Source organism: Mus musculus, chromosome 10 (genome assembly GCF_000001635.26).
Source record: "Mus musculus strain C57BL/6J chromosome 10, GRCm38.p6 C57BL/6J".
NCBI lineage: Eukaryota > Metazoa > Chordata > Mammalia > Rodentia > Muridae > Mus > Mus musculus.
This window is the reverse complement of record NC_000076.6, coordinates 105,259,639-105,274,917: the sequence shown is the minus strand read 5'-3', so window position 1 is coordinate 105,274,917 and position 15,279 is coordinate 105,259,639. Positions and strand designations below refer to the sequence as shown.

Below are 15,279 nucleotides of genomic sequence, written 5' to 3'. Positions count from 1 at the left end.
ATGGCCGACTAGGCCATCTTTTGATACATATGCAGCTAAAGTCAAGAGCTCCGGGGTACTGGTTAGTTCATAATGTTGTTCCACCTACAGGGTTGCAGATCCCTTTAGCTCCTTGGTTACTTTCTCTAGCTCCTCCATTGGGGGCCCTGTGATCCATCCAATAGCTGACTGTGGGCATCCACTTCTGTGTTTGCTAGGCCCCGGCGTAGTCTCACTAGAGACAGCTATATCAGGGTCCTTTCAGCCAACACTTCCTAGTGTATGCAATGGTGTCATCACTTGGAGGCTAATTATGGGATGGATCCCTGGATATGGCAGTCTCTAGATGGTCCATCCTTTTGTCTCAGCTCCAGACTTTGTCTCTGTAACACCGTCAATAAGACAAAAAGGCCACCAACAAATTGGAAAAGGATCTTTACCTATCCTAAATCAGATAGGGGACTAATATCCAATATATATAAAGAACTCAAGAAGGTAAGCTCCAGAAAATCAAATAACCCCATTAAAAAATGGGGCTCAGAGCTAAACAAAGAATTCTCACCTGAGGAATACCGAATGGCTGAGAAGCACCTGAAAAAATGCTCAGCATCCTTAATCATCAGGGAAATGCAAATCAAAACAACCCTGAGATTCTACCTCACACCAGTCAGAATGGCTAAGATCAAAAATTCAGGTGACAGCAGATGCTGGCGAGGATGTGGAGAAAGGGGAACACTCCTCCATTGTTGGTGGGATTGCAGGCTTGTACAACCACTCTGGAAATCAGTCTGGCGGTTCCTCAGAAAATTGGACATAGTACTACCGGAGGATCCAGCAATACCTCTCCTGGGCAGTCTGATTTCTGAGTACTGAGTACTAGGTTATCCGCAGTTATAAGTATAGAGACTGAAGGCTTATCCCTAGGATTAGGAAGGCGAGTGAGTAAAGGATGTAGCAACTCTATGACTTTTCTTTTTAAAGGAGGGGATGAACAAAGCCATAGCAGCTGCAGAGAAATTAGTTCAAGTTGCATAGATTGAGAGGAACGTGCGATTTTTCACACATTTCGTGTTAGAACGTGGTCTGCAATTTAAAAGACACATGTGAAGGAAAACTGAATCATTGAGTGAGGTGCATGGTGGTGTATAAACTACAGGGCACATGCAGATATTTACTGTAGTCAGTGGTGTCTGAACATAACCTGGTATCATGCCACACTTAAGAGTTCATGTAGGTCTTCATTCCTGTCATGCCAGACCATGGAAAACTCTGGAAAAACATCTTCTTAGTGTTCTCTCCTACCCTGGCCCCTCATTTGTTACTGTGGATCATTGTGAAGAAGCAATTACCACGGAAAGACTACATCACTTCATAACCAGCCTGGATTATATTATTCCAAGAAAACTAAATTTATTCTATAAACACATTTCTCCTTACTGCCTTACTGTTGTTGTTTTTCTGTTGGGTCCCTCACTATTTGCTTAAACGAGGGCTAAGAAGGGAAGGTAGTTTCTGATTAAGTCCCTGGTTAGCAGACCTTCAGTTCTCAATGATAGCAGTAATGAGAAGTCATTGTTGGAAATTTTCCAAGTCATGACGTTGTTTCCTCACTGGAAGTTATGTAGTGATTACATCCCCAAAGGAACATTTGCCATGGGGTAAAGGGGAGGAGTCCAAGAGAACTGTTGCCTTCATCACTCAGGACTCATGTTTGTTCCATCTGCACCCCAAGGAAAAGACTTGCAGCTTTGTAGACCCCATCGTTCATTTTCTTTGTGTTCTCTCACTTCAACCTTGCTGTGTTTAACATTTGGGATCACTGAGCTATATGGGGTGAACTTTCCCAAAAGAATAGTGTGTTGGAAGGATCAGAGACGAGAATGGCCATGGGGAAGAACTCTTCTTCGGCACAGACCAGAACTCTTGTGTTTCTCTACTCTAGTAGAGTATCTGCAGGTGTATGTGCATGCATGCTTGCATGTGTACATGCATGTACATGTGCACTTACTGGTGGTGATTGAAGTTGAACCTAGAGCCTTGCAGTAGACCTCTGATCTATATCCATCTGCCCCCTTTTATAATATATTATTTGGGGGGGGGCAGGGTCTTCATCCTTTCCCAGGTTAGCTGTGAGCTCCCATGGTTACCCAGGTTGGCTTGTGGAACTTGGTGTCCTCTGCCTTCAGCCTCTTGACTGCAGGGGAACTCAGAATTACCGGTCTATGACATCTGGTCTACCTTGCTATTTTTCTAACTTAGATGTTTCCCTCAGATTCTAATGGTGTCCTGAATATTCATTTACAGACACACTTCACTCCAGTGTTAGCCTTCTTCTGGATTTAGAATTTCTGTGTCAAGCCCATTCCTAGCTCCTCTGGCTCTGCATAGAATTAGTATAAGACGAGCAGACTAGAACTTGAGGGTAGGAGCAATACTACAATTTCAATCCCAGTTTATAATTCCTGTTGGCAGTAATAGCTGTGATGTGAACCAAGGGAATACTTTAGAAAGATAAAATAATAAAGAAAGTAAAACACTAAATGAAAGAGCTTGGCAGTAGCTCAGTTACTGAAATCCTTGCAAGTTATTGAGCTCAACTCTTAGTATGGAGGTTGAGGCCTGGAGAGGGAGCTCGGCAGTTGAGGGTACTTGCTCTTGCAGAGAACCCAGGTCTGTGTCTAGAACCCACATGGCAGCTAATAAAAACTTTAATTTCTGGGGATTCAGCATTCTCTTCTGGTCTCTGTAGGCATCCTGCATGTACATGCACATGGTACACAAACATACACACACATACATACACACATACACACACACACACAGAAAGAGAGAGAGAGAGAGAGAGAGAGAGAGAGAGAGAGAGAGAGAGAGAGAGAGAGAGAATACTCTTATTCTTGTGAAATAAGAATAAATAAATACTTAACAACTGAGATGGTCTTCTGGCCTCCCCATGCATCTACATATACACACACTCACATGTACATGCACTAATCACACTTAAAGAAAACAGAAAATAGCAGGGTTTTTGTTTGTTTGTTTGTTTGTTTTAGTAAACCCAGTTTACCCTTGTTATTTCTATGAAACTTTAAAAACCACTGTCAGTTCCCCAGCCCTGTCTTTGATCACTTCCACTTCGATGGGCTCAGCATCATCTTCTTCTCTTCATGATGTTCCCAGAATCCTGATATCAGTCTTTACTCTTAACAAATTCTCCTTCAGTCACCCTCATTTAGATTAAAAATAAGTGCTTTTCCCCAGCATAGTTTATCTGTAGACATTAGTATATTTGTGTCCAATGGTTTAAAAAAAAATCCATCATGATCCTTCACTGAAGCATCCATTTTCTCTATTTTTCAAGGGTCGTAAGAGTGAGGCTGAAAAGTTCTTCTTGAAGGCTATTGAGCTGGATCCTACCAAAGGAAACTGTTACATGCACTATGGTGAGTGGCGGTAGCTTTTCCATGATGTCCACAGTTGCTATCAATGCTGATGTGAAATTCCAGGTCTTTGCTGGTCAGTGACCTTTGAGAGGACGTTGGCTTCCTCTTTCCAGATTTAGCCTCATGGTATATCCTTCCCTTTTCATTGAACATCACATCCGGGAGAGATCTGCATTAGATTTTCCTTCAGCTAATTTCATTGGCCTTTAATGGAGAAGGCAGTTTTCCAGTTGTTTCCTTCATGTTCACTACAGAGTTTACGGGACATCTCATCAGGAAAACATCTAGCTCTTTATCTGATGCATAGTTTATAATAAAAATATTAGTTTTTTAAAAAATTCTCTACAGTAAATGTATTGTTCATGGACCATGCCAATTTGATGTTTTAGGAGTTTACGTTTTGGCCTCAACGGCTTGCTTACTGGAAGATATGAATGTATACCAGGCTGTAAATGCCTAAGAGTGAGGCCAAGTATGAGCTATAACGAGCCTAAGGAATGCCTGTCTCATACCATTCAGCTTTGGCTGTAATCAGTCCAGAATGAGCTTATACAACACTCTATCATTATAGTGAGTCATGTGTTTAGACGAAAAAAAAAAAAGGATAGAGTTGGTTGGTGTGGGATAAGATGTCTGTTTGTATCAGATTTGCAGATAGATTGGTTGCCTTTCAATGATCAATAACAACAGCAACAACAATAAATATATTCTTTTGTTTATCCCTTAGGTAACAAAATACTGATCTTTAAAAAATAACTACTGTTGACTTTAATGTGTTAGGTATTATAGAGTAGTAAATTTAAATGTGGAGAGAAATCACATCTGTGGAAAATATAGCTAATATGCTTGTATAGTATTAGTTTCTTTTCCCAGTTGTCAACTACTAAAGAATCCAAGCCAAAGCAAAGCAAACAACCGAACATACAACCAAATAATAAAAATTAGTGATGGCCAGGAGTGTTTGAGGAATGGAAATAATAAAAAGGATGAAACTGAGGCAACTACAAGTGCTTTTTTCATATGTATGTTGTTGTGTGTATATGCTTGTAAACCTATTTCTGGCATAACGCATGATGCAAAAACATGTAACATACTATAAACTACTGTGCCTTTGCTCTTTCACCACTATGTAGAGGAAACAGTTGGATAATTCAAATTCACCTCAGATTTTATTTTTATTTTCAAAGGTTTTACAATATGAAATATTTGAAATTAAGATGTTTCTCATCCCTGCTATTGTAGGTTCCCCTATAAAATGTCAAGTTAGCTCCATGATTCTTTTGCTAGAGCATGGAAGACTGTTGCCAGGGCAGTGTAGGAAATAGATGTTCAGTTCTATACCTTTCTGCTTGTTTTCTTTCTTTCAAAATGGTCTGCTTCATGTATCTCCTGAGCTAATTTCCAATATCATTATGTCGCAAACCTTGACAATTAGTTGCATCATACCCCACTCTTGATTGATGCATTTGAATGACTATTGTTAAAATTCACTCCTATAGCCAGGGGTGTGGCTCAGTGGTACAACACTTGCCTAGCATAGGTTCAGTCACAAGTACTGTCAAAGGAAAAGAAAAGGAAACTGACTTTGACTTTAGATTCATTGAGAATTTTTAAAAGAAAAAAAAAAATCACTGTTGTATTAATATTAAGAGTTGGCCTCTCTGTCTTCTCTGGCTATTTCTCCTTTCACACTACTTTTACAAAAAATGTGCATTTTTGTGGTGTATTATGCTCCTGAGGTTTTTGCTGTTTCTCCCACAAAAAAAAAAAATCTTCTTTTGGATTGAGTTCACTGGAAAGTGTAAGAAAAAAAATATGTCACTTGAAAAAATAGTGATAACTCCTGCCTTTAAATGTTTGTGCAAAAACTGAATCTTTCTTAATTCTATTGGAATGTTTTTAATTTGAGGGTTACATAAATAATTAGAACTATATTTCCTTTTTGTGAGAAGGAAGACTGCCTGATTCAACATAATTTTTAAGAAACGTTATAATACTCAATCTTTTTCCTGCTTTTAAACAGAATTTGGAAAGATTTAAAATGAGGCATTAAAAGACAGTTTAGTTTAAGCACATAATCTACAAATGTACCCGAATCCTGTAACAGAAATTGATGCAATATTAATACTTGACTTTTAGAACTGGCAAATTACTTTTGACTTAATTTTAAATCAATCCTCTGTTTTGCAAACAAACAGAGGTAAGCCTGGAAAAATTAAGATGATTCAATCAAATTCAGTGTAGCTGAGCAAATTCTGCATCTCTCAATTACTCGGTGTTTCCCTTTTACAGCATATGTTCTCTTTCCTTTAATATCCTCAGGCATTATATTAGATAGGCAGCAAAATAGACATTTTTATCAGTAGATATTTTTGTACAGAATCTAAGAATGTTATGACTTAGCTTAAAACTTAATTAATTAGAGACAGGGTTTCTCTAAGTAGCCCTGGCTTCCAGGGACCTCATTCTGTAGACTAAGCTGGCCTCAAACTCACAGAGATCTACCTGACGCTGCCTCCTGAGTACTGGAATTAAAGGTAGTAGGTACCACCATGCCAGACCTTAACTTAAAATTCTTAGAGAAGGATTTCTTTTATTTTTATAAGATGTATTGGCTTGCTACAAGACATTGTTCTCTATTCATAAGACCCAGTGAAGAAATTAACATTACAGTCTCATCTTCAGATGGTGATGAGGTAGAAGGTAGAGGCTATGTTAGGGAGGTTAGGTATGTCATGCATCTCTGAGCAGGAGATGTTTGTCATCTCTAAGAGCATGCCAACTATTTAAAGAGCTAGATGTCAATAGGGCAACTGGCAAGTTCAAAGGCCCAAGGCAAGAACAGGGGTATATTTAGAGCAGTAAAATTGAGCTCCTGTGACTAGAGCTGGAGAAACCATTTGAGTAAGTGGAAGAAGAGACTGCAGAAGAATTAAAGAGAAACCCACGAGGCTTTGAAACCCAAGCTAAGCACTGTATCTTCTTCGAGTGCTAGGATGGACCAGGCTGAGCAGATGGACAGAGATGTTAAAGTACAAAAAGAAAAAGGCTTTAGAGAGTGATTGCTGTTTATTGGGGAAGAGATGATACTTTCTGAGTAGGAGTTATCAGGAAAACACATACATTAAAACTATCCCCCCTTTAGATAATTCTGTATTAAGAGTGGGAGGTTTTTATTTCCTCTTTTTAGTGACATCAATAACTACTGTATTGTTAAATCTCCAATAATGTCTCATACTAGAATGGAATCTGGAATGCAAAATTTATTGAACAGACCTTCTGCTTGAATTTTCATAATTTTTATCCAAGAATATTTATATTAAGTCTCTCATATCAGTTCCTTGGCAACTCGCTGAAAAAAATTTTTTTCATTCTCCCTTAGGGTGTTTATACCCACAGATTGAATGAGTAAAAACAATCCCTTAACTTGGAAATAAATATTTAAATGAAATGTATGTGATCAGTGATTGGAGACTTTTTAAGATGCTTTCAATGTCAGTGAGTGGATTGTCGTTTTATGAGAAATCCACTCTCTCAAGCAATTATGTGCTTTTAGTTTGGTTGTTAACGATACAAGTGATTTGGAAAATATAGTTCAGTTGTGACTGGGCAGACAGAATTGCAGGAATTTATATTGGCTGCATTTTGGTGATTAGAAGATGACGTCTGAATATACTGTCGTTTCCTTCTGAGTTAGACCCACTGGATTTGTGTCTAAAGAAAAGCATTGTAGTGAAGATTTTGTTTTACTATAGCTTTGCTAAAGTTTCATTTGAAAGTTTATAAAATTGGTTCAAAGAGAATTAAATGTTGGAGGAGAATTAGAGACTTGGATTATAGTCCTGGGCTGTAAATCTCAAAGATGATGTTGACCCTTAGCTGTTTTCCAGCATTTAAATTTTCTATCACTTTAGTAACATATAAAATATTGGTTTTTTTCCAAATTTCACCTCAATGTTTTAGTTCTGATAAGTGTGTGGAAAATGGGTTTCAAACTACGGTATCAACTATAGTATAATATTTTATTTATATATTATATTTATGAAATTTTATAGTATATTTCCATGTTTCTTGGTGAAGTTTGGTTCATGACTCTCAGAGTAGTGTCTGTTATGGATCAAGGATTCCCCCATGCATTTGTTTGTCTCCAGTAGGAAGTATCTTCCAAAAGAATGAAGGTCAAGATTAGAATTCCTTCTTCAAAATATAAAATTCTATTTGAGAAAAACGATGTAATAAGATAAAATACATTATAAATATGTGCTCTGGTTACATAGAAGCAAACTTGATTTGACTAAAGTATGTTAGTATATATTTTAAAGCACATACTAGGTATTTTCTTTAGTCCGTGTTTTATTACTTTGAAGAGACACCATGACCAAAGCAACTCTTTTTTAAAAAAGCATTTGATTGGGAACTTGCTTACAGTTTCAGAGAATTAGTCCACAGCCATCCTGTTGAGAAGGAGGCAGGCATGGACTTAGAGCCATCGCTGAGAGCTTTACATCTGGAGGCAGCATCTCCATTTTTAGGCGTATAAATACTGTTTCATTTTTACCTCTATTAAATATGTATACTGATGCTTAATTGTTAATTTGCTGATGAACAGAGCAGAAACCTTATTCTACCTTAATATACCTCTTTTTCTCCATTGATTGTTGTTACAAACACATGTATTCCTAAATATATGAATGCATCCTGCCCAGTTTTAATTGTTTTTACATAAGCCTATAAAGTAATGGGTGTCGTCCTGACACTTGTGTATCTTCACATGCTACTCATATTTGCCCTGTATCATCCTGTCTCCCCTCCTCCATCTCTCATCCATTCCCACTCCCTCCCCAGAAGATGCTTCCTTGCTCTCTTGTTTACCTGTCTTTTAAAGCCAGGTGTGCTTTATCTTTGGGGGGAGTCCTGCTAATATCCCTGGGTCTGCTCACTTTATTAAGCTTCTCATAGTATATCCTGATCTCGATATATTCTTGTGGAGCTTATTTTCCAAAAGTCTACTGCCTGTTCTCTAATAGCACTTCTTTTTGCAAACACATTAATCCTTCAAATTTTTCTTTATTGTTTGCTTTCTATACACAGAAAGTACCTCCCGGGTTTCTTCCACTTTATCCACAACAAAGCTTTACTTCTAAAATGGCTTGGGAAGATTTACCACATGAAATATATATATATATATATATATATATATATATATATGTGTGTGTGTGTGTGTGTGTGTGTTTCAATTGTGAATTCTTTTGAAATGTTTAATAGGAAATTTAAAAAGAAATCTTAGTGGAGAAACAAAATAGTTTGTAGTGACCGTTAGGAAGTTTCGGATTGTACTTCTGTGGACTGTGCTATTGCTGAGGCAATAACACCACTGCAAGGAAAATGTTTTCATATAAAGCATTTAACATAATTATCACCATAAGTGAATTTTGCAAAGAGCCACCCAGCATGCATTTTGATGCTTAATCAAGGCAATACCATAACTTAAGTCATTATTTAATTTTAAAAATTATGCTGTTTTTGAAATGGCCAAAACTTATGTTACACACAAAAGTCACCCTCATGTGACGGCCATCTGTTCATGATGCTAATTATCAATAGAGAGATCCTCTTCTTTTAGTGTTCCTATAGGAAAGATCAAATGCAGTCTTTTACCAATTTTTTCCATGCTTATATTTTAAAATGAATCTGAAATATTTCATAAATCATCCTGTGTACAAACGAAGTCCGAATCAAAAGCACAGTGTTCTGGATCTAAATGCAGAAAGAGGACGAATGTGGACCCATGAGGAAAAGTGCCCCTACCCAAGCTTTGAGGATGGGAAAAAGAGTCCTGACTCCCAAAAGTTGTCCTTTGTCCTCCACACATGAGATGTGGCAGGCATACATCTGTGATTGCACACAAGTCATACATGCATACACAATAGTAATGCTAATTAACTTAATGAATCAAAGTTGAAACCGTCTGAAAAGTGAGGTCTTGCTCCTCCAGTCATTGCATTTGAAATTTCTGAGTAAGGAAGTTGCTTAGCTAGTAACTATCATTTTCATCCATTAATATCACAGTGGTACATTCCTCCATCACAGAGGTGGATCCCATGGGGGCGAGAAGATAATCCTGATAGATTCAGAATCAGAAAACACTACACAAGTTAAAGCATTTGATAGATAGATAGATAGATAGATAGATAGATAGATAGATAGATGATAGATAGATAGATGACAGACAGACTGACAGGCAGGCAGACAGATATGGATGTTCTCAGGATTCTAATACTGACAGTGTAGCCAACTAAGGATCTAGGTAATCATGGCTGTCAAATACCTAAACTTCTGTGTTTATGGGGGATAGAGAATAATTAATGCCCAACTTCAGAACTACCTATGGCCAGCCTTCTCAAGTTGGAAAACCTTGATATTTTTTCTAGCAACTTTGTAATCTTTACACTTGAGGGTCTTCATTGGGCACTCATTTAATTTTTGGCTGACTCATAGCTTGGATTTTCTTCCTTCTCTTGAGCTAATTATTGCCTCTGTCTTTCCTTCACACTCCCCAAATCCTCTTGGTGCCTTCTGTCTCAAGTATCCTCTTTGTTTAGTGTTCTCTATTGCTGGCCTTCACATCTATCATTTTATCCTCATATTCGTTTTGAGGATGCAGAAAACAGGATCCTATTGGTCATATTGTCCTTGGGCTCCTATCACTCCAATTGTCACATCTTAATTAAGCTGTTTCTCCTTAAGGATAATTGCAATTAAGTCATTGTTTTTATAGTTTGTGTCTTCCTCACCACTTTGTCAGCTCCATTAGAATATTTTTCCCTCCGACTGTGCTCCAGTATTTAATATGGTGATTGGTAAACACATTGCTGGAGGATGAAGGGGTTCAGACTTATCACTATAGCGCTAAAACCTCAGAAATGTGTAACAGCACCCATCGAGTAACAGTTAAGACAGGGCTAAAGGCTTTGCTCTTTATTAAGAAGTAGATGGAAGAAAAAGAAACCGTTCAACATCTCAATAGTAGCAGATCAGATGGCATAGAAGACGATAGCAGAAAAAAAAATTATAGACGCCAATAGCTCTCTGAAGGAACTCAACTTAAACTTCATGATGTAAAATTTCAGCCGTGGAGATGGCACAGAAAGTGTGGGGACCCAGAGTAGATCCAAAGAAATCACATTTAAAATAAGATTTAATTAACAAATAAATAAGCACAATCATGGACTTGCATACTATAAGGAAAAGTTTTTTATATTAAGCATTTAACATAATTATCATCATAAGTGAATTTTGCAAAGAGCCACCAACATGTATTTTGATGTTTAATCATGGCCTAGGGAGGTAGAGACAAGCAGACTCCTGGGAGTTGATGGACCAGGCACACAGTCTAGCTTGCTTGGTGAGCCCTGGGCCAGTGAGAATACCTGTTTGCAACTGAAACAAAACACATTTGCATCACCCTTGAGGAAAGATAGTTTTTAGCCCCTCGTTTGTGCACATACATACACACATATGACACACAGGCATGTGCACAGACACATACACATTCAAAACATAACCATTTCTTAATAAACAAAAATAAGTAGAGAAAGGCACTTTAAATGCTATTTCATTCAATAATAATTTTCATGATGAATTAAACAAATCCTTTGATTTGTATATATTGTATAGTAACTCATCAAAGTACAGTTGTTACACAAATATTTCAGAGTACTTTGTCTTGGGAAAGTCTTGTGTAGCATCTGATTTAATCCCTCAAAAGCCAGACACGCCCTGGAGCTGGTTCTGTCCACTTAACATAAAAGTCACAAAGCCATTCTGGAAATTTCCCCCAATTCCATTACCATCTCATACCAGTGACACATCACAGTGCTACCTGTGCCAGCTGAAGAGCCATCTCCTCCAACATCAATTTGGAAAACTCTCATAAGACCAAACTAAGAGGATAACATTTAAAGATGACATCAGTTCCAACCCACCAAATCTAACTCTGGTTCTTTTTAAATGGGCTTGGGGATTTTTATAGTGGGTACCTAAATTACAAGGTGTCTGGTGGTCATGCAGACAGAGAAGAGTGAGATTATAATTAAAGAGAAAACCATGGGGTTCTTATTACTGTGTAATCAAGAACACCAGGGGAGATCCCATATCTGCAGTCATCATGGAAGGGGGAGAACCTGAGCTGTATGGAGAGGGAGAGTGACAAAAGACATCAAGAAGAAAGCAGACAGGCTCTAGGCAAGTGTCCTACATAGATTCATTTGTAACATCTCTTTCAATTTTTCTAAAATAGGTATGTTATATTCCTGAAGGAATATGCAATGAAGTACAAACATATAACCATCTTTCTCTGTTTTTCTGGTATTATATAGAGAGGACATCAGAAAAGTTACAGCAACCCAACAGATATTATGTATTTAATAGAAATGAATTGTAAGCTAGAGTATTAAAGTAAGGATTACAGAAAGGCTTTTAACTGAGTTCTCTTTTGAATATTGTTTGTGATGAGATCATCCGATGTCTATTTAGTTATCATTGTGTGTATTTTTTTATTTATCAACTATGTTGATTGTATACATACTCACGATACATTACTTTCTGAGTGTATTGGTTTGTTTGTTATCAGATTGTCAGTAGATAGTCATTTGAGAAAAGAAATGTCACTGAAGAGAACACCCCTATTAGAGTCATCATGAGGCAGGCTTGTGGGGGATTTTCCTGATTGGTGATTGATGTGGAGGTGGCAGGGAAATCTGGGGAATTTCCAAATGGTTTAGTGACTTCATTTTCTATCTGTAAAGTGGACAGAACTGGCTCCATGATGTATCTGTCTTTTGAGTGACTAAGAGAACCTACATGGGAATATCTCAGACAAACTCCACCAAAAAATATTTACGTAATTACTGTATCATTTACTGTGGATGATACCATCCCTGGAATAATGGTCCTGGGATGTGTAGGAAAGCAAGCTGAGCAAAACATAGAAAAATGAGCCATTCAGTAGCTTTTCTCCATGGTCTAGGCTTCAGTTCCTGCCTCCAAGTTCTAGCTTTGTTTCAGTTAACTTGCCCCGATAGAGTGTGACTCGGGATATATAAGCTAAAGAAACCCTGTCCTGCACAGGTTGCTTCTAGTCATGGTGTTTTGCCACAACCATGGAAGAGCAAACTAGAACACTGACAAACTCATATATAGCATCTCACAGAATCTGATAATACAGTAAGATGATCCCTTTTTGAAAAAGGATGACCCATAACCAGAGAATCTTGACTATAGCCATCTGCGTCCCAGCCCTATCAACAGCAGCACATGCAGGGTCAGTCAACATTACCCAGAACATGAATGAATGAGGAAATCTAGTCTGGACTTGTCAGTTTTGTGTTTCCTTTTTATCATCTTTATTTCTATTTCCCCCTTATTAGGGTAACCCTTTGTGATTTTGTGTAACGTGAAGACTTTATCAGGTCAAGCTTTGCTAAGAGGTAGAGTTAAACGTTATGTATGGGCATCCCTTTGAATCTTCCTTTGTATTGGGATTAAAGAAACTAGAAAAGCAAGATCAGCTTTGGATTAGCAAGCAAGAAGAGTAGTAGATTTGGGACAGTGATTGGACAGCAGTCTAAGAGTGACTTTCATGAGCATGGTCCAGCCTATCCTGGATTCTGTTCTAGACTCTTTGGTTTGGTTTGGTTTGGTTTGGTTTGGTTTGGTTTGGTTTGGTTTGGTTTGGTTTGGTGTAGTTGGCTGGATGATCAGTTGGATGGTTGGTTGGTTTTGGTGGTTGTTGTTTTGTTTGGTTTGGGTTTTGGTTTTTTGAGACAGGGTTTTCCTGTATAGCCCTGTCAGGCCTGGAACTCACTCTGTAGACCAGGCTGGCCTCCATTTCAGAGATCCCAAGTGTGCCTGCCTCCCATGTACTGGAATTAAAGAGGTGCACCACCAAGACCTGACTCGCTTCTAGTTTTTAACTGAAGATGACTGCTACTAGCTCATTAAAAAGATTCACTTATTTTATGATAATTTGAGTAGTATGTGACCTGTTCAACAAGTCATAAACACACAACTGTAATTTCCTGGTAATGGTCTGGTCACTTTTAGTGACTGTAGCAGGTGCCTTTGGATCCCTTTGTCCTCCTCAATTCTTATCTTCCAAACTTCCTGGCATAATGCATACAATATTATATAGCAAAGTGAGGCTACTCTCCTCTGGTATTCATTGCTTAAACTAGGCCCCTTGCCTAGTAATGCCTTTTCTCCATCTTCTGAGGATAACGCATATCAGGTTATCAAAAGAGTTCCTCGTGAACCTATGCTTTTTGTTCCCGTGTCTTTTTTTTTTTTTAATGTCCTACTCAATCCCTATTGAATCCATTTAAACATATTATAGGAATCTCTCCCTTTAGTCTCGCTTGCCATTGGTCATTCTTCTCAACTCTTTTCATCTCCTTGTGCCACTCAAATCCCCACTTGTGACCAGACAGATGTAACTACATGACTAGTTTTTGGACATGCCATAACCCTTTTGGAACGAGTCATGGGAGGCATTATTCTGGCAATGTATTTCACCTTTCTGACCCTGTTTCCACTCGAGCGCAGGGCCCTGGCCAGCTGATTCTCTAATCTCTTTTACACTGGACACTTTGCTTGTTACAAGTCCAATTTAGGACAGATTCCTGGCCTTATGTTCACCTAGGGACAAATCCAGACCCTCTCATCCTCATGGTATGGTGTCCAGATTATTCTCCTGGGCATCTTTTCCTTGTTACCTGGCCCATGTATTGTCTTGGCCAGTGACTGTGGCACATTGATCACATTTCTTCTGTAAACAAAGCTTTTGTTAAGTCAGGCTGCCAAAAGCATAAAAACAAAGCAAACAACTAGAAAAGGGACGGATAGTTCACTTGGTTTTAAAGATAGACAGCACATCTAAAATGAAAGGGTTTTTTTTGTTGTTGTTGTTTTTTGTTTTTTTTGTTTTTTTAGAAAGATGCTCAGCAAGGCTCCAAAAAGGAAAGCTCTCCACATTTTTGATTGGCCTCATTAACACCCACTATTAACATAATCTGCAGCCACTTTTCCTTTGGACAGTTAATCTAAATCCTGAGCCCTATGTCAGCATCAACCAACTGTCTGTCAGCAGAACTGCTTTCCGATCGTTCCTAATAGAAAGACCACCATGAAAGTCTTCCTTGCCTCAGTTCCCTCTGCCCACTAATTGTATTACCACTAGATGTCAGCAAAACCAGTGAGCCTGAATCTTTACACCTCTTCTCTTCTCATTTCAAATATCCGAATCTTTAAGAAAACTTCCTGAGGTGCATGTGGCCTTCAGGGCAATGATGGCCCTGTTCTGTCACAGTCTGGATGCTGGTAGCAACACTGTATTCTCTTGGTGAAATCTTTATTACTTTTGCCTTTTCCTCTTTGTTTACTCTTTTAAGATTAATAGGTGAATGAAAAACAGGCAAAATAATCAGCTCCAACCAAAGATTATGTTTTGAGCCTTTCCTACTCTGCCTCACTCCTTCCTGTTGACCTGTAATACTCATTTTCTCCCTCCTCTAGTAGATTTTACCTTTGAACAGCCCCTCCTCTCTGAGTATTGCTGTGTATCTTAAGTGTAGCAGGCACACTGTAGACTTCTTGGGCAAACAAACCTATAGGAGAAACCTTCTTATGTTTTCTGATCATTTTTTTTTCTGTTCCCAGACTATTGAATTTTTTTTTCTAATACAGCACTAAAGGTAAGGTACATTTCATAGTTTAAACTGTTTTAGATCTAAGATATATTTCAAGTCATAGCCAAGTCTAGACTACTTTGTTAAGATCTAAAGGAAATGTCAGAGATCTCAAA

At 38.1% G+C, this 15,279-nt stretch overlaps 1 protein-coding gene across 3 annotated transcripts in view; it reads left to right on the top strand.

The window, feature by feature from the left end:
* The window catches only part of Tmtc2 (transmembrane and tetratricopeptide repeat containing 2), a 386,817-nt gene that overhangs the window by 299,562 nt on the left and 71,976 nt on the right, over nucleotides 1–15,279 (top strand). For 2 of the 3 annotated variants that reach the window (XR_380404.3, NM_177368.4), the window contains exon 9: nucleotides 3,338–3,419. The exons of the other annotated variant lie outside the window; for it this stretch is intronic. Coding sequence is in view for 1 of the 2 variants with exons in the window: in NM_177368.4 (NP_796342.2) it covers nucleotides 3,338–3,419 (82 nt within the window). In the remaining variant the exon portion in view is untranslated. The remainder of the gene's footprint in view (nucleotides 1–3,337; nucleotides 3,420–15,279) is intronic. 3 annotated transcript variants of the gene reach the window in all.